General features: G+C 41.6%; 1 protein-coding gene across 7 annotated transcripts in view; it reads left to right on the top strand.

Moving 5' to 3' along the window:
- Nucleotides 1-23,104, top strand: part of STARD13 (StAR related lipid transfer domain containing 13) — a 570,036-nt gene that overhangs the window by 511,578 nt on the left and 35,354 nt on the right. For all 7 annotated transcript variants that reach the window (XM_017863117.1, XM_017863115.1, XM_017863119.1 and 4 more), the window contains one exon: nt 17,853-17,916. In XM_017863117.1, the coding sequence (XP_017718606.1) occupies nt 17,853-17,916 (64 nt within the window). The remainder of the gene's footprint in view (nt 1-17,852; nt 17,917-23,104) is intronic.

The following is a 23,104-nucleotide window of genomic DNA, read 5'->3' as shown; positions in this document are numbered from 1 at the left end:
TTTCATGTTCATGGTGTTAATGTAAATGATTGCGTTTTAATGTTTGTCTTCGTTGCCCACTGATAGTATACAATTTTTTGTATCTTGTCTTCGTATCCTGCAATCTTTCTAAAACTCACTCATGAGTTCTAGTAGCTTTGTAGTAGTTTCCTTTATGTCTAAAATGTTAATGAAAAATTACATTTTAAACCAAGAATGAAAATTCTATTACATATTTTAAAATCAGGATTGCAAGGACAAAGATTGTCTCTGATTATGCAGTTCTATTTACAGGATGATATAGGTGGCTTAGCAGGCCAAGCTTTGAATCTCAAACATGTGGGTGATGGATCCTTATCCACTCACTGCTGCATGTGATCTGAGATGCTTGATGACGTTATGGGCCTTTCATCAAAGTCTATGCTTTAACAACAGAAAATGTCTTTCAGACATATTATAGGGATGAGCAAATACAATTAATGTGAAATCATTTAGAGATATAAACTTCAGAATAATAATCCTAGTGTCATCTAGAAAAATCAGGAAGTCTTCTCTTGTAGAGCACATGACCTGTCATGATATAGCCCATAGCAGGATTCATACTTACATACCCCCAAAGGCATTACCACATCACCGTGGAATAGGGCTGCAATGCTAGACACTACAGAGCTCCTGATAAGGGCCCGGCTTGTGTAAAAATGGTTAGAGTGGCAGGAAGTTGTTATAACTGGAATAATTCCTATGGCAGCTATGTCTCCAAAAATATTATGAAGCAAGAAAAACATTTGGCTGGAGGTGTGTGAACTGAGATTCTCGGGGCGTAGGAGCTGTGGGTAGAACAGAGGCCAAAGGAGTAGTCATACCCGGGGTGGATCAAAGGAAGAAGCAGAGGAGGTAGACAGATGGAGGTGGCTTGGCTACAAACAAGTGTGGAGTTTCTTTCCCTTCCTCTTGAGATCCACCAAGACACAGATTTCCAGTTTTGCAAATAGCAGAAAGCAGGCAGAAGGAAGATCTCCAGTCCCAGGGGCATGGCAGTGCTTTAAAAACTTTGAGATTGATGAGTGGTTAATTAGACCCTCAGCCACTCACATGGTAAGTTATGATGGATGCCAAGACAGCAGTAAGGGGTTGTGATTTTCTTTGTTTTCTTCCTTGTGCACCAAAGACACAGAGATGGAGCTGGTCTCTTGTTTTATTTGTAAAGCTTTTTGGGCTCTACATTTCATGTACGTATTTGAAATGCTGAGCTAATGCAGATCATAAACCGAACCACAGCCGGAGGGCAGGCAGCTTCTGCCAGGTAGACAGAGGAAGACGGGAGGGTCAAAGAACTCCCGCAAGTGTTAGCCATGACAAGAATTTCACTCACCTTTGGTTTTCTGCAAGCATCTCTTCTGTGTAGACAGTGAATGCCCTAGGTCCCAATGTACTCTTGAAGAGTCTTTAAACAGTGTTACCTTTTTTGATTGGTTTGGAAATATATATTGTACTAAGGATGTGTCTGGCAGGGAGGACCAAGGCCTGGCTCTGAGGCTCTGAATATGTAAATGCGTAGCTTTCTCTTGCGCTCTCTCTCTATCTCTTTCTCTCTAGCTCTCATTTTAGGCCCCAGAAACTAGACAGGTTTGCTGTCTTTTGCAGAAGGTGTGACCTCCAGAATGACAACCATGTCTCACTGTCGCTCCAGCAAGGCTGCATAGTAGACACTCCATAAATGTTTGTCCCTGCAAGTCAGGAAAGTGCATCTTTTATTATTGTGATCAACCACAGTTGTAATTGTATTCTGATGTTTTTTATTGAATTATTAATTGAAAAACATTTTCTCCTGTGAGTCATGAGAAGCTACTTGCAAATCTAAGGTGAGCCAGGTGAGCTCATTGAAACAGTAACTTTATCAGAATGTAGGGACAGTCAAGGTGTTAAAATAGTTTACAGAGTTTGTAACCTTTAGTACAAATTGCAGTAAACCAAAGCTCCTGAATGAACTATTTTAAAGGAGAAGTACTATGTTAAATTCACATTTTGGTTTGCAGTATTTGCTCAGGCAGCTGACATATGGCCTTGATGCTCAAGATGATCTCTGAATTTCTTTTTTGTTGTTGTTTATTTTTAGACAGAGTCTCACTCTGTCACCCAGGCTGGAGTGCAGTGGTGCAATCTCAGCTCACTGCAACCTCCACCTCACAGGTTCAAGCAATTCTACTGCCTCAGCCTCCCAGTTATCTGGGATTACAGGCACCCACCACCACGCCCGGCTAAATTTTTTGTATTTTTATTAGAGATGGGGTTTCACCATGTTGGCCAGGCTGGTTTCGAACTTGTGACCTGAAGTGATTCACCCGCCTCAGCCTCGCAAAATGCTAGGATTACAGGCATGAGCCACCATGACTGGCCATCTCTGAATTTCTAATTTAAGGTTAAGCCAGTAACCCATTTGCATAATTTGTGGTTTTTAATAAATACTAATTAATTATAGCACATGCAAAACAAGGGCATTCACCTTGTTTGCTAGAGCTAAGGAATTGGTTAGGATTATACAGTATACCTATCATTGCCCTTAATATTTAAAAGGATAATGAATAATGATTTTCACATGGGGCAGGGGTGGGGATTGGAAGGTAGTGTTGACAAAAATGGTATCTACAATTTATCTATACACACAAAGGCCCATACTTGATTTGAGTATGTTAAATAACATAAATAATATTAAAGTATGAATATTGATAATATATTTTAAATAGTTTTCCTTTTAGAATATCACAGATAATGTACAGTATTACATTTCAAATTATTATATCATATAATAAATAATAAGTGACAACTGAGCCCTTGGGCAAGTCACTGGGAGAAGGATATGGGGGTTACATGATCACCACAGTCACTTCCACCTTTAAAATCTTGAGTCTATAAATAAATACAGATCCCAATAAATAGTTATTTTATTTATTTAAAAAGCTTACAAAGTGCTCATTACATACCAGGCACTGCATTTAAGCATATTACAAATATTTACTCATTAAATTCTCATCGTAGCACTATAAGATAGGCTCCTTTTTATTTTAAGCTCTTCAGCATTCTTGTCTGTAAAGATGGGCTCTTAACATTATTCCCCCTTTACAGAGGAGGAAACTGAGAAACAGAGGGGTAGAATAATGTGCTCACTAACAGCTAATAAATGGCAGTAGGAATTACCCAGACAAGAACGCGTGACATTTGGATGGGCTCGTTTGAACTTTTAGTTTTAAAAAAAAAACTAAATTAATGCGCAGAAAAGGCATCTTCCCCCCTTCCCCACCCCACACCATGAACCCCACTGCAATCCTAGTGTTGCCAGTGGAGCCATTTCAGGTTCTTGTCTTTGTCACACGAAAGAACTTGAAAGCAAGACCAAAGTGAAAATGTGGCAGATTTATTGCAGAGCAAAAGCAAGAACATACGCAAGAGAGGAACGGGCACGTGCTGAAAACAAGGAGCCATGCCCAACATGGCCAGGGCTGATGTACTAGATGAATAGGCTTAATGAAGACATGGAATATTCTATACTAAGGGAATGGGTTTTCCAGGAAATTGATGGGCAGTTTTCGGAATTGGAGTACCACCCTTTTATTGACTAAATATGGTAATCTGGAACCGCCATAGCGTTAGGTACGTGATAGAAGTGGGATGCCCTTCCCCGTGGAAATTTTATGGTAATGGGGGTGTAATGCAGCCAAGGGTTGGCAGTCGTTCATTTGCATAATTTGTGTTTTTAAATATATACTAATTAATTGTAGCATGTATATCTTGGATTTAACCCATTGTGGCCAGTTTCTTCTTTGTTACATTCTTATCTGTGCGTAAAGCAGGATGGCTGCTGTCTGTCTGTATTGGTACAGCCTGTTGTAACCATTCCTTTCCACTAGGAAGCGGGTTCTTGTACTAACCTGTCTGGCCCTATTTGTATTGCTTTTAGCTTCCTGCAAGTAATCATATCTGTTCCCTGGCTAGCTGCCTGCCTCACTAGTCTATAGAGTTTGGGGACAGACTTGAGGTGTAGTCAGGAACAGACATAATAGGTTCAAATATAGGGGATTTTGCTAGTATATATTTCTTTGTATAAAAATGATTTTATATATTTTTTAATGGCTCTTTTGTGACCTTTTTCAACCAGGTACTCAGGATGACTTTTATATGCCTAAGCTTTCAGGAAGAATGTGCAAGAAGATACAAAATCAGAGAGGAGATTGAGGGGAAAGAGAGAGACTTTATGTTCTTGTTATTCACTTGTCTATATATATTTAGGTGTTTATATTGCATTATTAAAAACATTAGCAATGTTTTAAAAAATACCTTGCCTTGCCAGATGCTAATGGCTAACATTTAGTGAGTTCATTATGCATGAAGTTGTGTGCTAAGCTCTTTATGTTGATCTCACTTAATTTTCATAACAGCCTATGAATAACAGGTGTTCAGAATTGAGGATGAGCAGAGTCCTCCTGGTTTGAGCAGTTGGGTAGTAGAGATGCCCTTCCCTGAGGTGGGGAGCAGCTATGAAGGAGGAGCAAGTCAGGAAGGAAGACAGGGTGGGCTGAGGTGTTGGGTGGATGAGGTGCCAATGTCCAGTGTGCAGTAGGGTGCCTGGTCCGGAGCTGGGGATGGAGACGTGAGGTCACCAGCGTGTGAGGAGGAAGGCCCTGAGAGTGCATGAGGTCACTCGGGGACAGCTGGGCCAGTCAGGAGAGGACTAAGAGTGGATGCCGGGGGATCCTCTCTACGGGCAGGCAGGGGAAGGGGAAGGAAAGAAACGCCCTCAGGCTCAGTGAGGGGTGGGCTCCTGAGCGCCCAGTTCCTGCCAGACTGCTTTGCCCAGCCTTCAGTTCTTGACCCTCTCCAGAAATCTCTAGTCATGACCCTCACTTGAACCTGGACCAGTTCTCACTAGAAAAATTATCTGGATCTGATGCAATTGTTATAAACAGTTATAATAAAAAGCTAAGGACACCCCACTCAATTTTCCAGTACAGGCACATGTGAATATAAAATTGGTCTGAAATTCCACAAACAAAAGAAGTCCAAGAAAACTTGGACTTTTTTTTTTTTTTTTTTTTTTTAAGTTCTTTCCCCTGGGCCACTTTGGCCATCATTTTTTATTGAATAGCCAAGAGAGCCTATGCTCTTCCTTGAAGTCCTGATGATTAAAGCACATAACTATTTACATTTATTTTCTTGCACAAGCTAAACAAGATTCACACAGTTCCACACATATCGTGTCCCTGGACAACATACATATACTTAATTTTCTTTGTATAGCTGGAACCCTCAGTGTTTAACTGCTTTTCTCCTGCACCTCAACTAATGTCCAGGGACAGCTGTTTTGGAGTTTATGGGCTGGAACAGAGGCCAGTATTCCTGCTGCAGCCTGACCACTCGGTAGAACATCACAGGGAAAAGCTGAGCAGAGGTGTGGCCTTCCCTGGCTGCATGGTGGCATGGTGACACCACCTGCTGACTTCTGACTGTCCTCTTTCTTTTTCCTGCCCCCTGCCCCCGCTGTGCCCAACACCCTCCCTGTGGATGGCCTGTGATTGTTGAAAGGCCCTACCCTCGTGGAGTTACATGCCAGAATCGTCCCTTTGGCATTGGTGTATCCACCTCTGCTCTCCAGAATCTGCGTTTTCCAAAAGTCCGCCAGCATGGAGACCTTTCCCATGCCCTGCAGCTACAGCTCGAGGAGGAGGAGCTGCTCCCTGACTTGCCTTTGATCCCAGGGTTAGGAACACATCCTCAGTGACTTAGGTTCCTGAAAGTCTTGGAGGGCCCCACCCGTAACACTCCCCAAGAGGCAGGGCTAGGACATACATAGGAGCCTGGGTGAGAAGTTCAGGCTACTAGGCTTTAATTCGAAATGTCTGTAAGAGATGAACTCAACATGCCCCTGGTTGTTATTTCTCTCCAGCCTTTGGCAGGAATATTAGAAGTATCACAGGAAACTAGTCATTAAATCAGCACAAGAGACTTCATGACCAGTCTGAAGTCTGGCAGTTTAGATGTCAAATAGGAATCTAAACTACAAGGAAGGAGAGAGTCCTATTGTTTTCCTATACATCTGTAGGCAGAAGGCCGCTGGGTGTCTCCCCAGGCTTCTGTTTCAGCATGAGTTAAAGGTCCCTGCGGGTCTGGGCCTGGGCACCTCCCAGCCACCCTGCAATACTCAGGGCGCATAGGCCACTTAACATCCCTCCCGGCACACAGTTGCCTGGCGTTTCTCTGGTCCCTCTTCCCGGTCCCTCCATTCCTGCACTCCTGGCTGTCCTCCCAGGCCCTGGGCATCCCTCTCTGGCTCTTCCTCCTGTGTGCTCAGGCAGTCCGTGCACAGCTCGATTTTCTGCTGACCACCGCCTTACTTCCATTATGGTCTGCTGACCATGCAAGGAACTTTCTACCGGTTTCCAAGTGCTCAATAGTGGGGACGGCATCTTAGTCAGTGGAGTATCGTGGGTGCTTGGTGTCACATGGCCTTGAACTGAGCAGGACTTCGATAAACATTTGTTAAATTGAACTGGAACCTGGAAAAAAACAGCCTGTCAGTTCTCAAATTACTTTATTGCATCTTCATGTTAGAGAAGACTATGTGGTGATAAATTCTTCACTTTCTCCTCAAAATAACCTAAATCACCCTCCTTCTTAGCGAGACATTTTAAAAGAATGTCCATGTCTTTCCTAATACTGCCCTCATGAACTGCTCAATCCAAAACGTGTTTCTAGGCTTTATCACTTACTCTTTCTTAAAGATTTGATTCAGCTACCCAATTACTGTCTCCTTTTTTTAAAGCTCATTCTGTTACAGGCCACCGGTTCTTCAGCTCCCCACGTAATATGGGAGTTCACACAGGGCCAGGCTAGGCTTTTATTTCAAGGCTTGTGCTTGAGCACAAGGGAGACAGCAGAGGCCCAAGGATCCTCCAGTTAGTTCCCCAAAAAGAGCTGGGAGGGATTTTTTTATTAGGCAGAGAATTGACATCGGAGGAGGTATGTGGGCTGGGCTGGGCAAAGTCCATGATGGGAAGGGGATGGGTAGGTCATGATCACGATGGTTACCTTGAGTCATGGGCCACCTTGAGGTCTGGCTGGAGGCAACAAGGCTATATGTTAGTTGTTCAGCATTCCTTTCTGAGGTGGGACACTGCAACCTTGGTTCAGTGTTTGGTTTCCTAAGGCCAGTTCCTGGAATTATTTAAGCAAAAGGCAGGGTAAGACTTTATAAGAGTGCAGAAGAATGGCCTTTTTTTCTCTCTCTCTCTTTTGTACGACTAAAGCCTCAGTGTTAGCAGGTATAGTGTCAGCAAAGTAGTAGCATGGGTTTTGAGAAGAGAAGAAGAAAAAAATGAAAAAAATATGTGAAGGAGGAGCCTCTCACCACTCCCATTCTATCTCAATTCCGGGTTCCTAGGACACCATCTTCAGCTAGTTATTGTCAACCCCTACATCTCTGACTGCCTTCCCTGAACCTGGCTCCCTTCCTTGGCCCATGCCTTAACCACTGGAATTCTCCAGAGTTCTGAATTTCCCCTGGATGATTGGCTTTAATTATTATGTATCTTCTGTGTGTATCATCCATATGTGGATCATTCCCAAGTGAGTCTGAATGTGACAGGGCCCCTAAAATTTAACATAACCAAACATGAGCTCGCGATCTCCCCCATATTCTAACTCCCTGTTGACTTCCCTATTTCCTTGTTTTCTGTGTTTAATGGCATGTTCAGGAAAGTCTGAAATCTGGGAGTCATCTTCTGTTTCTGCCTCTCTGCAGCTTCCACATCAACCAATGGCCGAGTCTCCGTCTTCACCCAGACATCCCACTCTCACTCCCTTTCTGCATCTCTCTGCCATCTCTCCCCTGGACTATTAGAACCATCTTCTAATTGTTTCTCTTTAGTTCCTTCTCCATCCTGCTGCCAGTTACATTTCTAACACGCAAATCTATGTTACGCTCCTGTCTAAATCCTTCAGTAGCTCCTCATTGCACCGGATTGCTCCTAACATCTTCATTGGAATCCTTCGTGATCTAGCCCCTGTCTGCTTCTCCAGGCTTATCCCTCCATAATGGTTTGAATGTCTGTCCTCTCCAAATCTCACATTGGAATACAATTCCCAGTGTTGGAGTTGGGGCCTGGTGGGAGGTGTTGGCTCATGGAGGCAGATCCCTTATGAAAGATTTAGTGTCATCTTCCTGGTGTTGAATTCTCCCTCAGTTAGTTCACGTGAGATCTAGTTACTTAAAAGAGCCTTCCCGTTTTCTATCTCTCCCTCCTGCTCTCACCGTGTGGTATGCACGCTCCCTCTTCTCCTTCTGCTGTGATGGTAAGATTCCTGAGGCTTCACCAGAAGCAGAGGCCAACACTGTGCTTCTTGTACAACCTACAGAACCATGACCCAAATTAAATTTCTTTTCTTTATAAATTAACCCAGTCTCAGGTATTCCTTAATAGCAATGAAAACAGACTATCACCCCTTTTCATGTATTTGCAATTCCTGGATTATAACCTGTTATTTTGTGCCTTTTTTTTTTTTTGCCTGTAAATCTCCTTGCCTAGGCAGCAAATTTCTCTTAATCTATCATAGGTATGCTCCAATATCACCTCCTCTGGGAGGTGTTGTCCCTATGCTGTCAGAAAGTGAGTAGCTTCTTCTCTTTTTAATCATGTTTCTATCCCACATGGGACCATGAGATTATCAAGGACAGAGACCATATCTTTTTAAATACTGTATTCCCCGCGCCTAACCTATTCCTGGTACACAGCACACTGTCGGATGAACAAATCTTGGCTTCTTCTCTTCTTGTTGACGTTCCCATTAGAACCTCAAGTTTCACTCTTAAAATGAGACTACGGACTATTCCCATATGCTAACATATTAGCCCTTCTCAAGGATTCTGAAGACAACAGTAAAAATTAACAGCTTGTGGCAGCAGTATTATTGTCTTCTGAAAGGGTCAAAGTGCTTTGTTTAGGTTAACACATGAATCCAGTTTGCTCAAACATGAAGAGGACAGGCTTCATCAGGTGCTATGGGTTTTCTCTTCCCATGGAGAAAGTAGAGAGAGGATGGAAACAACCATTTATCGAACAGCCTGTGCTGGGTACATGACATAAGCTCTCATTTCCCAGGCCCTCCTAAAATTTTTCTTAAGTAGACAGGAGCAGATAAATCACTGGGCAGAAAGAAGTTCTAGCTTGGCTGCTCACTAATGGGTGGCTGCCTTGAGCATATGGTGCCCTCAGAGACTTTATCTTCTCATCTGAAAATAAAAGCATCAGTCCAAGTGGTCCCTAGCGTTGTCCAGGATCTAATGTTTCCTTAGCAAACATTTACTGAATGTGTTGGCTCTGAGCCAGGGCCTGTACTAGGCATTAAGAATGCAAAGAAGATGCAACTCATAGCCTGTCATACTCAGTGGTAGAGAATACTTCTGCTATTCTGACTATCCAAGGTCTATTGTAACTACTTAAAGTCAATCACTGCTTGGACCTATATAAACAAAGCATGCTCAGTTCAAAAAGAAAAGCCTACCGAGCCTATTATGTATAAAACTTCCTTCTAGGATTTATGGGAATTAGAAGAAGAATAAATTATGGTCCTTGTTTCAATCAAGGCTCTAATCCAATGGAGGACGCACTATTCATGCTGCAAATACATTCTATAATTGAAATTTTCATCCGTGCAGGAACAGTTTTGCAAGCAACCAGTATTAGACCAACTCAGATTATCTGAAGGATTTTATATTACTTATGATTAAGTTAAAGGGAAGCAAATACTCGGGCTAAATATTTGTCCTAAATGCAGATTGGCTTCACTCACACGAGAATTTTGCAGTGGTTTTGATAAAGTGTGATGAATGCTTCCACTGTGACATATTCTTTTACTTGAGGCAGCCAGATCTTAAAGAGGCATTTATTTCTGTCAGGGTTATGTTTCATCCAATTTGTATTCTTACAGAATCTAGCCATTGTTTATTTTACCTTTTGTAAGCTAAATCATAGGTCAATGCTATACCATGCTGGTAATATGTACCTAGTTTCAGACAACCATAGACTATTTTCCCCTTTGGCTTATGGCAGGATTCAGAAGGAAGATTCGGATGGTTGTTTGAAATCTACCTAAAATGTCTAAGATGTCTTCAATGATGATGACTTTGTGAGTAGGAATGGCAACTAATGAGCAAGTAGACCAAGAACAGAAGACATATATATAATTTTACGTCAGTAATTTCAAAGTCCAAAAAATGAAATTGTTTTAAATGAATAAAAAAAAGACTTCATTTTTAAAAATTGACTTTGTTTCTTAGAGAAGTTTTAGGTTTACAACAAAACTGAGCAGAAACTACAGAGAGTTTTCATATATAGCCTATTCCCACACACCCCATCCACTCACTATCAACATCCCCTGCCAGACTGGTACATTTTCTAGAATTGATGAACCTACATTGACATATCATTATCACCCAAATTCTCCATAGTATACATTAGGGTTCACAGTTGGTGTTACATATTCTGTGCTTTTGACAAATGCGTCCACTGTTGTAGTATCATAGCGAGTACCTGCATTGCCCTAAAAATCCTTTGTGTCCCACCTTTTTCCACTCTTCCTCTCTCTTAACCCCTGGCAACCCCTGAGCTTTTCACTATCTCCATAGTTTTGCCTCTTCTAGAATGCCATATAGTTGAAACTATAAAGGATATAGCCTTCTCATATTGGCTTCTTTCACTTAGTAATACACACTTAAGTTTCTTCCATGTCTTTTCATGACTTGACAGCTCACATCTTTTTACTGATGAATAACATTCTGTTGCCCGCATGGACCACAGTTTATCCATTCACCTGACATCTCGGTTGTTTTCAAGTTTTGAAAATTATGAAAAAGCTACTGTAAACACCTATGTGCAGGCTTTCATGTGGATGTAAGTTTTCCATTCATTGGAGTAAATGCCTAGAAGTGCAATTGCTCGAGTATATGATAAAAGTGTGTTTGGCAGTAAGAAGCTGCCCACTGTCTTCCAAAGTGGCCATACCATTTTTCATTCCCACCAGCAATGAATGAGAGTTTCTGTTGCTCCACATTCCCACCAGCATTTAGTGTTGTCAGCGTTTCAGATTTTTACCTTAGATATGTGATAGTATCTCATGGATGTTTTAACTTGCAGTTCCCTAATGACATGTGATGTTGAGCACGCTTTTAAAGGCTTGTTTGCCATATGTTCATCTCCTTTAGCGAGGTTTCTGTTCAGATGTTTTGCCCATTTTTTAATTGGGCTGTTTATTTCCTTATTGTTGAGTTTTAAGGGTTCTTCATAATTTTAGCTAACAGTCCTTTATCAGAGATATCTTTTGCAAATATGCTCTCCCCATATATAGCTTGTCTTCGCTTTATCTTGAAAGTGTCTTTCTCTGACCAGAAGTATTGAATTTGAATGAAGTCTGGTTTATCAATTATTTCTTTCATGGACCATGCCTGTGGTGTTGAATCTAAAAGGTCATCACTTTATTCAAAGCCATTTAGATTTTCTCCTATGTTATCTTTTTGGAGTTGTGTAGTTTTGTGTTTACACTTAGGTCTATGATTCATTTTGAATTAGTTTTTGTGACCGTATAAGGTCTGTGTCTAGGCTAATTTTTTTGGCATGTGAATATCCACTTGTTGCAACACCATTTGTTGAAGGACTATCTTTTATCCATTGTATTGTCTTGGCTCCTTTATAAATGTAAGTTGACTCTATTTGTGTGAGTCTGTTTTGGGTTCCTCATTCTGTTCCATTTATCTGTCTATTCTTTCACCAATATCACACTATCGTGATTACTGTGGCATCACAGGAAGTCTTGAATTTGGATACTGTCAGTCCTCTAGTTTTGCTCCTTCATTATTATGTTGGTGATTCTGAGTCTGTTGCTCATTTTTACATAAACTTTAGAATAATTTGCTGATATCCACTATCTTGGTTTTTTGTTTATTTGTTTAAAACTGGACATTTTAAATATGGTGATATGGCACCTCTTGAAATCAGATCTTCTCTTCCCAGGGTTGTTATTGTTGCTATCTGTTTAATGAATATCCTGAATTAATTCTCTAAAGTCTGTATCCCTTGTTGTATCCACTGAAGTATCTACTCAGTTAATTTAGTAATCAGCAAATGATTGGACAGAGCTTTTCTTAGATACCTTCAACAAATCCATCTCCCAGTCTTTGCTGAGGGGCTTTTTGTGCATGTTACAACATGACTTCAATGCTCCAGCAGGGAATTGATAGCTCTGCTTTAGCCTTGATTTCCTGCTTGTGCAGATCATCACGGTCAGCTAAAGGTGGAAGATTAGGACCAGATCAGGTCTTTCCTGGGTATACACACAGTTCTGCACATGTACTTGACCTTCTAGATTCCTAGGAATACATTGGAACTTTTCTGAGTCCCCTGTGAACATCTCATTCTCCCAGCTATTCTTTTTACACTTTTTGGTTAGCAACTTGTTTGGCTCAACTGTTATTATCATTTCAGGCAACTGCCATGTTCACTAGTTACTACAGACTGTCTTTGACAAACACCCTGGGTATAAGCTAGTTTTAGTGATGATTTGAGTCAGGTTAAATAAAGATAAGCCCCATGAATGGGTGTTTTCAGGGAATTCCCAGACAGCTCAGGTAATGACAATTGTTTGGTAATGGACTTTTGGGGAATCTCAAACACGTTCTTCCCTCTCCAGTGGCTGCAAGGCTACTAGTTTTCACAGCTACTCTGATGGTGATGCTGTTGATTTTCAAAGCTCCTGAACAGCTGGGGAAAAGGGCATAGGAACAGAGTGGTTTGGAATTCACAAAGCTCACTGTCCTTACGTATGTTTAATCATTTTTCTTAAATAGACATTTAGTGTTACTTAGTTTATTGAAAGCCCATTTCAATTTACAGCTTTCTTAAAAAGTTGATTTTGACAATATTTGCCAGTACTCTTATTGATTTTATGAAGAAGCAGTAGTTTGGAGGTTTTTACTTAATCTTTTTCACTGATGTCACTCACTTGCATTTTTTATTCAGCTTTATTTAAATATAATTTATATTCCAAGAAATCACCAAAGTATACAATTTGATTAATTTTTTCAAATGTATAGTTATGTAACTATCACCACAATCATGACATAAAACTTTTTTTTTTCAGCTACAGGATCCTACTGTGTCACCCAGGCTGAGTGCAATGGTCTCAGCTCACTGCAGCCTTGATCTCCTAGGCTCAAGTGATTCTCTCACTCAGCCTCCCATGTAGCTAGGACTACAGGCATGTGCCCCCCCCCCCCGCTATTTTTTTTTTTTTTTTTTTTTTTTTGAGACGGAGTTTCGCTCTGTCGCCCAGGGTGGAATGCAATGGCGCGATCTCAGCTCACTGCAACCTCCACCTCCCAGGTTCAAGCAATTCTCCTGCCTCAGCCTCCTGAGTAGCTGGGATTACAGGCATGTGCCACCACACCTGACTAATCTTGTATTTTTAGTAGAGATGGGATTTCACCATGTTGGTCAGGCTGGTCTTGAACTGCTGACCTCAGGTGATCTGCCCGCCTCGGCCCCCCAAAGTGCTGGGATTACAGGCGTGAGCCATCGCGCCCAGCTTAATTTTTATATATTTTTTTTGTAGGGACAGGGCCTCTCCATGTTGCCCAGGCTGGTCTCGAACTCCTGGGCTCAAGCAATCTGCCCACCTCGGCCTCCCAAAGTTCTGGGATGACAGACATGAGCCACCATGCCCAGCCGTGACACAACATTTTTGTGACCTCAAAAAGTCCCCCAGTGCTGGCAACGGCAACCACTTGTCTATTTTCTGTCACAGTTTTGTCTTGCCTGAAATTTTTTTGATGAGTGGAATCCTGTAGTGTGTGCTCTTTGTGTCCGGGTTCTTTTACTTAGCATAATGACTCTGAGATTCATGCGTAGTGTTGTATATCAATAGTTAGTGCTTGAATTGTTGAGTATTCCATTGTATGGATATACCACAATTTTTATATACATTTACCAGCTGGTGGACATTTGGGCCATTTCTACTTTGTGGCTATCTTATGATTAAAGCTGCTATGAACATTCAAGTACAAGCCTTTTTACAGCAATATATAGATATATATAAAAGTATAAATCTTTTGTGGATATATGATTTCTTTTATCTTGTATAAATAGCTAAGAGTGGAATTGCTAGATCAAGTGCTAAAAATATACCTAATTTTATAAGAGACTGCCAAGTTGTTTTCCAAAGAGATTGTACCCCTTTGGAAGTTTCAGTAGATCTGAATCCTTGCTAATACTTAATGTTGTCAGCATTTTTACTTTAGGCATTCTGTTGTGTAGTGGTGTCTCGTTATGATTTTAATTTGCATTTCTTTCATGACTAATGATATTGAACATCTTTTCATGTGCATATTTGTCACTTGTATATCTTCTCTTAGAAGTATCTGTTCGAATATTCTGCCCATTTGAAAAATCAGGTTGTTTGACTTGTTACTGAGTTTCAGAGTTCTTTAGGTGTTCTGTATATGACTCCTTTATGAAATACATGTTTTGCAACTACTTTCTCCAAGTAGAGAAGGAATTTGAAAGGTACAGGCAAACATCTGAGTTTAGGGGCAATAAAAGGACCCAGAACTACAAAGTCAAATCTACTTAGAGTCTTCAGCTTTAGAAAATAATAAATAAACTTCCTGCACGTGTTAGAAAGTAGAAAGCATATTTGAGTCTGTGGTATATAGAAGATGATTCCTTTGATGTCTTTTGTGTATGTCATAGATCAAAAGCTTTTCCACAGAAAAGCAGAATGGAGTGTTTTGTTTGTGCTTCCAAACCATAATGGAAGAACAAGTTCACTAGATAAGTTCATTTTATAAGTAACAGGCAATCCTTCCCTAAACAAACCTGTTACAGAGCCGCCAAATGTGCAATATCAACCTTTTTTTTTTCACTTCACACCCGCTCTTAGGTAGACATGCTAACACATGTGGAATGGACCAAAGAGACAAGTTGAGTACCTGCCAAAGATGGTCTCAGACGAGATGATCAGCTTCTAACTCAGCATTGCCTGGTATATCTGACACTAATGAATGTGTAGTCAAAGGGTACATAGGAGATGGTTGAAAATGAGGAGAGTCATTGAACGTATTTCAGCCAGCGAGTGACGTGAGAAAAAGTAGAGAAATAGAACTGCTTTCAACGTAAAGCTTTAGAAGTGGTAGTGAAACCAATTAGGAGGCTGAGGCCTGACTCTCAGTAAACAATGAAAAGAGACTGAACGAGGGCCAAAGGAGAGGCAAGACTTCAAAGACATCATAGAGATATAATTGACAGGATTTGGTGACCAATGAATATAGATTGTGAAGGAGTAGAGCCTCAAGATGACATTTACTAGTTTGGGTGGCCCATTGGTGATGCTTTTAGTCAAGACAAGACAGTAAATAGGAGAAACGGGTTTTGAAAAGAATGCAAAATGTGACTCTGGGCCTCAGATGAGATGCCTAGGCTGGAGACAGAGGACTGGGTATCATTCGAGTCTAATTTATGTTAAGATTCTTCAGTAAGGCCATGGAGAGTAAAAAAGGATGGACCTCAGTCTGAATTCTAACAAAAAAAATTAATAGTTAAGGGGCAAGTACTGCTTGGTGGCAGGAAGGAGTTAGTATCCAGAGAGATGAGATAATTCATAATCTTGAATGTCAAGGATGAAAAGAATTTCAAGGAATGATGGGTACTAATTAGTGACTATTGCTATTAATAGGTCTTTGCTAAAAAGAAGCCATTGAATTTCATGGTTAGAAATTCATTGGTCAAAACTGGAAACAAGCCTGGCACGGTGGCTCACGCCTGTAATCCCAGTACTTTGGGAGGCCGAGGCAGGTGGATCACGAGGTCAGGAGTTCGAGACCATCCTGGCCAACATGGTGAAACCCAATCTCTATTAAAAATACAAAAATTAGCTGGTGTGGTGGTATGCACCTGTAGTCCCAGCTACTCAGGAGGCTGAGGCAGGAGAATTGCTTGAGCCTGGGATGCAGAGGTTGCAGTGAGCTGAGATCGCACCATTGCACTCCAGTCTGGGCAACAGACTGAGACTCCGTCTCAAAAAAGAAAAACAAAAAACAAAGAAACAACTGGAACAGCCCAAATGTCCATCAACAAGAGAACAGGTAACCCAATTGTGTATCTTCATACCATGGAATACTGCTCAGCAACTAAGCTGAATGGTTTATGCAAAACATGAGTCAATCTCACAAACATTGTGTTGAATGAAAAAACAGCCACTCAAAAAATACGTGCTATATGATTCTACTTACACAATGACCAAGAAGAAGCAAAACTAATCTATGGATGATAGAAGTCAGAAAGAGGAGCTGGGCACAGGGACTCAAGCCTATAATCCCAAGTGCTTTGGAAGATTGAGGCAGGAGGATCACTTGAGACCAGGAGTTTGAGACCAGCCTATAGCATGACCACTGTCTCTACAAAAAAAAAAAAAAAAAAAAAAAAAAAAAAAAAATTATATATATATATATATATATTATATATATTAGGAAGGCATGGTAGCAGACACCTGTAGTCCTAGCTACTCAGGAAGCTCAGGCAGGAGTTTCCCTTGAGCCCAGGAGTTTGAGGCTGCAATGAGCTATGATCATGCCAGTGCACTCCAACCTGGGCAACAGAGTGAGATCCTACTCTAAAAAAGAAAGAAGGAGAGAGACAGAAAGAAAGTCTAAAAAAGAGAAGGAAGGGGAGGCAGAAAAGAAAGAAAGAGAGAAAGAGAAAGAGAGAAAGAAAGAAAAAAGGAAAGAAGGAAGGAAGGAAGGAGGGAAGGAAGAAAGGAAGGAAAGAAGAAAAAGATTATTAAAAGAATATATATCTAATTGCTTATATTTTCTCACTGGCAATGGTGGCTATGTCATCTGTTGAGAGACTGAGTCTTTTTGGTGATCTGAGATTGGGAACGACCAGAGGAGAAAAAAATGAAAGAAATGCTGTGTAACATCTTCTAGAGTCCAGCTGAGGGTGAAAATCAAAATGTATTTATTAGCACAGGCTGCCATGATGGAACACCATGACCGAGTGGCTTAAACAACAGAAATGTATTTTCTCACAGTTCTAGAGGCTGAAAAGTTCAAGATCAAGGTACTGGCAGGGTTTGGCTCCTGGTAAGGGTCCTGTGACCTGTAGATTTCTGCCTTCTCACTGTGTCCTCACATGCACAGAGAGAGAGGGAGCTCTCTGGTATCTCTTCTTATAAGTATACTAATCATCTAGGATCAGAGCTCCTCCCTGGTGACCTCCTGTACCCTTAATCACTTCTTTACTACAAATCAATCACGTTGGGCATTCACATATGTGAATGGAGGGCTTCAACGTACATGTTTTGGAGCGGCATAGTTAGCCGATAGCATGTGTATGTGAGATATTTTCCACCTATACCCAACCGCCTGAGATCAGGAGAGAAGACACATGGTTGGGTCAATCCATATTTGGAGGTTAACAGGATAGACTTGATGCAAGGTCAAGGTGGCAAACGATTTGAGGGGATAGTGAAAGTTGGCTAAAATGATTGGCCATGGATTCCAGTAACAGTGGAAAGAGAAGCCAGAAAAGGGCTGGGTTTAGATTAGGGAAAAGACAGGGGTTGGTAGGCTTGGTGGTAGAGTCCTCGCAGGTCAGGAGGCTGGAGCACAAATGGGAACTATTTTAGAGCATATCTTCTGTGGGTGCAGTACTGTCGTGGGACATAATTGGTTGTTCCCGCAATTTCAACTTTACTGGAAATAAAGGAGGATTATCAAACTGGAGAGATTTAAATTCATTAGTGAAAGTAATCATCACATTTTTCTTTCATTTTAGAAGACTAAATACGTTGAACAAGTGTGCCTCAATGAAACTTGATGTGAACTTCCAAAGGAAAAAGGTAGGTGCCCACACCTTAATAAGAATGTGGCTATGCCAGTGAATACCAGGAGTTTGAGACCAATCTGAGCAACATAGTGAGACCCCTGTGTCTACAAAAAAATGATAATAATAAATTAGCTGGGCACAGTGGCTTGTGCCTGTAGTACCAGCTATCGAGAGGCTGAGTTGGGGGCATTGCTTGTACCCAGAAGGTTGAGGCTGCAGTGAGCCATGATCGTGCCGCTGCCCTTCAGTCTAGGTGACAGAGTGAGACCATGTCTCCAAAAACTAAAAAGCAACACGAACCTAAGCAAAATTTTGAAATGCCTGACCATCCATGTGTATTCTCCATATCCCATTTCATCATAACCACCTAAATAAGTCTATTATAAACTAAGGCTGAAATCTATTTGTTTTACCATTTCATTTTGCTTTCTTTTTTTTATTAGAGGGTTTGCGTAAAGATGTAAAATATCCCAGTGCTTTGTGGTGATCTTTCAGAAATGTCCGTTGTAAATGTCAACCCCTTATTAGACTCAAATGCTTCACAGCAATGAGTAGATTAAAAGTTCAGAAAGGATCTGGGGGTCCATGGCCACTGACCTCTGGCTCATTTTTTCCAGTCGTGTTTTATTTCATGCACGTGTCGAGATGCCTCCACTATCAGGCAGATTCAGTTGGTAATGTATGAGGGGGCCTGGGGACAGTGTGACAAGATCCTGAGCCCTGGCTCATCTTTCATTGTTCTCCCCACCATGCACTTTTCTCTAGCCACAAAGAATTCGGTTCAGTTTGAAAAGTCACTAAGCTTCCTCCCCATCACAAGACTTGCCATGTGCTGCTTCCTCTTTATGGGTAAGACTAGAGATTTGAGTTTTGAAATAAAGCTGTACTTTATTGAATATGTACTGTTTTTCTAGGAGCTAGATTATGTACTTACCACACATTATCTCATTTAATCCGTCGAGATGGGGCTTCTCTGTTTTCTATATTAGGAAGGTAAATCTTGAACAGGCTGGGTCATTGCCCACGGTCTTGCAGCTAGCGGCGGAGCAGGATTTCTACCTCGAGGATATCTGACCAAGGCTCCTAGCCACCATGCTGTACAACCTCTCTTTTTCACTGAATTGATTCTTTTTAGAAAATTCAGAATTAGGATCCTTAACTACTTTTTTCATTTAACATCTCCTCTATGTAGCAACTCAGGCCTCCATGTATTTTGAAGGATCAGAGAAAACATCTTTGAATTAAAAGAAAGTGTTCTTGGCCAGTCGCGGTGGCTCACACCTGTAATCCCAGCACTTTGGGAGGCTAAGGTGGGTGGATCATCTGAGGTCAGGAGTTCGAGACCAGCCTGACCAACATGGTGAAACCCCATCTCTACTAAAAATACAAAAATTAGCTGGGTATGGTGGCACGTGCTTATAGTCCCTGCTACTCGGGAGGCTGAGGCAGGAGAATCACTGGAACCTGCAAAGCGGAGATTGCAGTCAGCTGAGATCGTGCCACTGCACTCCAGCCTGGGCAACAGAGAGAGACTCTGCCTCAAAAAAAAAAAAAGAAAGAAAGAGAGAGAGAAAGAAAGAAGTTTTTATCCTGCTCTACACAGAGAAATCATTAAAGCCAAAGGATTTTAAGTTACTCCTTAGTAACCTAATCTTTAAAAATAACTTTAATCTGAATATGTGCTCTAAAATAACACCAAAAGAAAAAAAAAATCAAATGAATTTTGGTGGACCTCACCTTAAAACAATTTGGGATTTCAGCTGGGAACCAAAGATTTAAGCAAGGAGGTAAAACAGTGAAAAACAATATCCAGAGAAATATTAAAATATGAGCAGTTTGTCCAGGCCAAAGACAAATTAAAAATGTGGGAATAAACCTCCCAACAGCTGTCTAACTGAATAGACCCCTTGAGAAGCATACATACTATTTGAAGCATGAGGGTCAGTTGTTGTTTTGATTGGAACACGTGGTTCCTATTAAACTGAACACAGCTATGCCTGTGTGTCTAAAGTGTGGGTCCTCAAATGACTGGTCTATACAGCTGCCTATACCGGCCATTAGCTGCACTGCATCACAAAAGAAAATGCCAAAAACTAATGACATGAGTTGTTTTCCACACAGTGGAGTGATTGGATTTTTACCCTGTCACCAGCTTTTCAAAACCCACAGGCGAGATGGGCTTGAATAACATTTGTTTGGCTCTTTGTGCATTACCTTCACAAAAGCTCCTCTGTAAATTGGTCACTTTGGTATTCTGACCTTAATGTCATCTTTATATTGGATCTAGTGGCACACACCCTTAAAGCCCCTACTTAGCTATAGGCCTCAGAATGCAAGCACTTGAATAAAATATTGCTTTTCACATTGTAAATTAGAGAGTCATGGCCTGAATTTTCAAATAAATAGTGCTGACATGTGGTCTCCACCTACTTATGAATCTCAGTAATGACCAGAATCTGGGGCCAGATTGAAGCAACCAGATTGAAGTAACCACTCAGGAGACGCTGTATTGTGACACCCGTTTCTGTGATCTTCCTCTTACACAAGGCATAGGCTTTATTTAATCCTTTATGTTACTGTGGAAAAAAAAAAAATGAATAGGAGCTAAGACTAGGCCAGATGATCACAAATAGAAAAGGAAACTTGAGAATCGAGCACCCCGTGAAAAGCTTCAGCCAACTTCAGAATTTATTTATTTGGAAGAAAAATAAGACAGCAGCATTTCCTCTAGGTATGTCCCCATGTTAAGCCATCCAAGAAATAGAAATAGAATCCCCACCTCCAATCTGCAGAGTCCCAGACTTATTTAATTCTGTAGAAAGTCATCCCCAAGTAGCTAAACTGTCTGGAGTCACAGTCATTCTCCCTTGGGGCTGCTGGACCTATGAAAGGGTTGCAGGTGCTGGCCCAGCAGTTTGTGGGGTTAGCAAAAACTGACGCTGGGCTTCCTCCCCACCAGGCACTATTCCTTGTCCTTAAGTCTGTGTCACAGATGCAGAAACTGAAGGGCTTGGTGCTTGCCCAAAGCCACACAGAAGTAGCAGAGGCAGGACTTGAATCCAGGTAATCTGGCACCTGACTGCCCCTCCTCACCCTTCAGAGATGTTCAGAGACAAACTGGAGCCTGGGTGAGCCTCTAGCCCTTGGCCTGAGACCTGCAAGGATCTCATGTTTCCTCAGCAGTACATTCAGTTCACTGTGTGGATTGTTTTTATAAGAGGCATGGTTCTTGCCATCTGTACTAAAGTCCACAATTTATTTATTGTCTTCATGGCAATTGTGTTTAATCTTGTAGATTTTGGTGGGCTGACACAAGGAAGAAAGTGAAAAGTCCACAAGTAGGTGATGATGATGAAGGCTTTTTCATGCCTGGTTTGCCACACACTTTCCTTATACATGAAATGCCACTTCCAAAGCACCGGGAGAAATGGCATCACCCCTACCCTCCCACAATACAGTTTCTAACTGTTTTGCAGAAGAGAAAAGGGATCCTTTAAGGATTCGAGATGACCTTCCCTGCCTCTGTAAGAGTCAGGTGGAGGAGTATTCTCTATTTTAGCTGCACACCTCACTGGAAGACTAACAACCCAGCCCCAAGAGCATTTCAGGAGAAAGGGCACCAGCACTTCTGCCGCCTGCGGCTCTGGCTCTCCACTCCCACGGCCTTCCCAGCAGCCCATTGCTGCTTCTAACAGGCAGGCCCGGCCACGTAGCTCCAGTTAACGTCTAAATTTCTATGTGACTATGGATGAGTTGCCTTTTGCAGCTGTGGATTTATGTGGGTTCCTGTTTCCAGTGTAAAGATATGGCCAAATTCCATCTTTTAAAAAAAGCCCTTCTTTATGGAATGTCTGGTTGGCATCTGTCCCTGAGGAATATATAATTTCAGTGAAGAATGTTCTCATTTTAGAAAAAAACAAAACCAAACAGCAGAGATTCATCTAAATTAAAAACACCAAGGCACACACAAAGTAGCTTTTCTCAGGAAAATGTTTCTTCCCCATTATTACCTACAAAATTCGCGCTTGCTCCATGATGACATTGAAATCCCCTGATTAACGTGTTTATGTGATTCGGCTTCTATTCAAAGTAAAAGCCAGAGACTGAAGACTCCAATTAGGCTGTTTATTAAATGAGGAAAGAGAAGGACACGTATCCACATGGGACTCTTACCTTTCCTCTTTTACCTAGGAATATGTCTCAAGAGAGAAACAGCAGGTTCCAAAGAAGGTTCTGGTTGAAGTTATAGTTTTAATAAGGCTCTCTGAAATCATGACCAAAGGTGGAAAGCAACACAGAAACCATGACTAATTGCCACCTTGCAGCCAGCACCTCCTGGCCTGGATGCCATTGGCATTTCAGAGGCACTGCCGCTGTTGACAAGGGGCCCGGCCCCCACCCCCCCCTGGCCGGGAGTCCTTTTGCTTTTCAGGGGCCCCTCCCCTTTTGAAAAGGGGCCCGGCCCCCCCCCCCCCCCCCACCCCATATTTCCCACTCCCTTGCACACCCCTGCATCTCCTACCAAATGAGGCACCTCCTGGCAACTCCAAAGAATAGTCAGATGAGAGAAAGTCCATCATTCACTTGGCTGGAGAGTATTAACAGCCTTGAACTGCAGATAATTACATGCGAATGTCCTAAAAACTGTAGGGTCTTTGAGTTGAAAGGATCTTTGGTCTTATTTTCTAACCTCCCACTCACTCACTGCAATTTGCTTCTTAGAGCATCCCTCTCCCTCACAATTTGCTGAGCCACTGTTTATTATAAGCTTCTCAACATGATGAGCTCTTCACATGGCAAGGCAATTTATTTTATTCTACAGACTAGAAAGGCCTTCCATATGATAAGCTAGGAGCTGATTCCTTCTAAACTGGCCCATCTGATCCTAGCTTTTTTCCCTGGTGAAGCACAGAATATGGATTTCCTCATTCACTCAGTAGCCCTTTAGCTCTGACCTCCAGAACAGGAATCAGCACACTGCCACTCCTGCTTTCATAAATAAAGTTTTATTGGATCAATGGCTATGCCCATCATTTCACAACAATGGCAGAGCTGAGTAGGTGAGAGAGAGAGACCTTATGCCCCATACACCTAAAATATTTATGATATGGCCCTATACAGAAAATGTTTTCAGACCCTTGCTCAATCTAGAACAGTTTCTCAACTGTCAGTGGTGAATGACTGGTTTTCTTATTTTATTT

This window comes from Rhinopithecus bieti, unplaced genomic scaffold, assembly GCF_001698545.2.
Source record: "Rhinopithecus bieti isolate Rb0 unplaced genomic scaffold, ASM169854v2 scaffold_65226, whole genome shotgun sequence".
Taxonomy (NCBI): Eukaryota; Metazoa; Chordata; class Mammalia; order Primates; family Cercopithecidae; genus Rhinopithecus; species Rhinopithecus bieti.
This window is presented reverse-complemented; position numbering and strand designations above follow the sequence as displayed.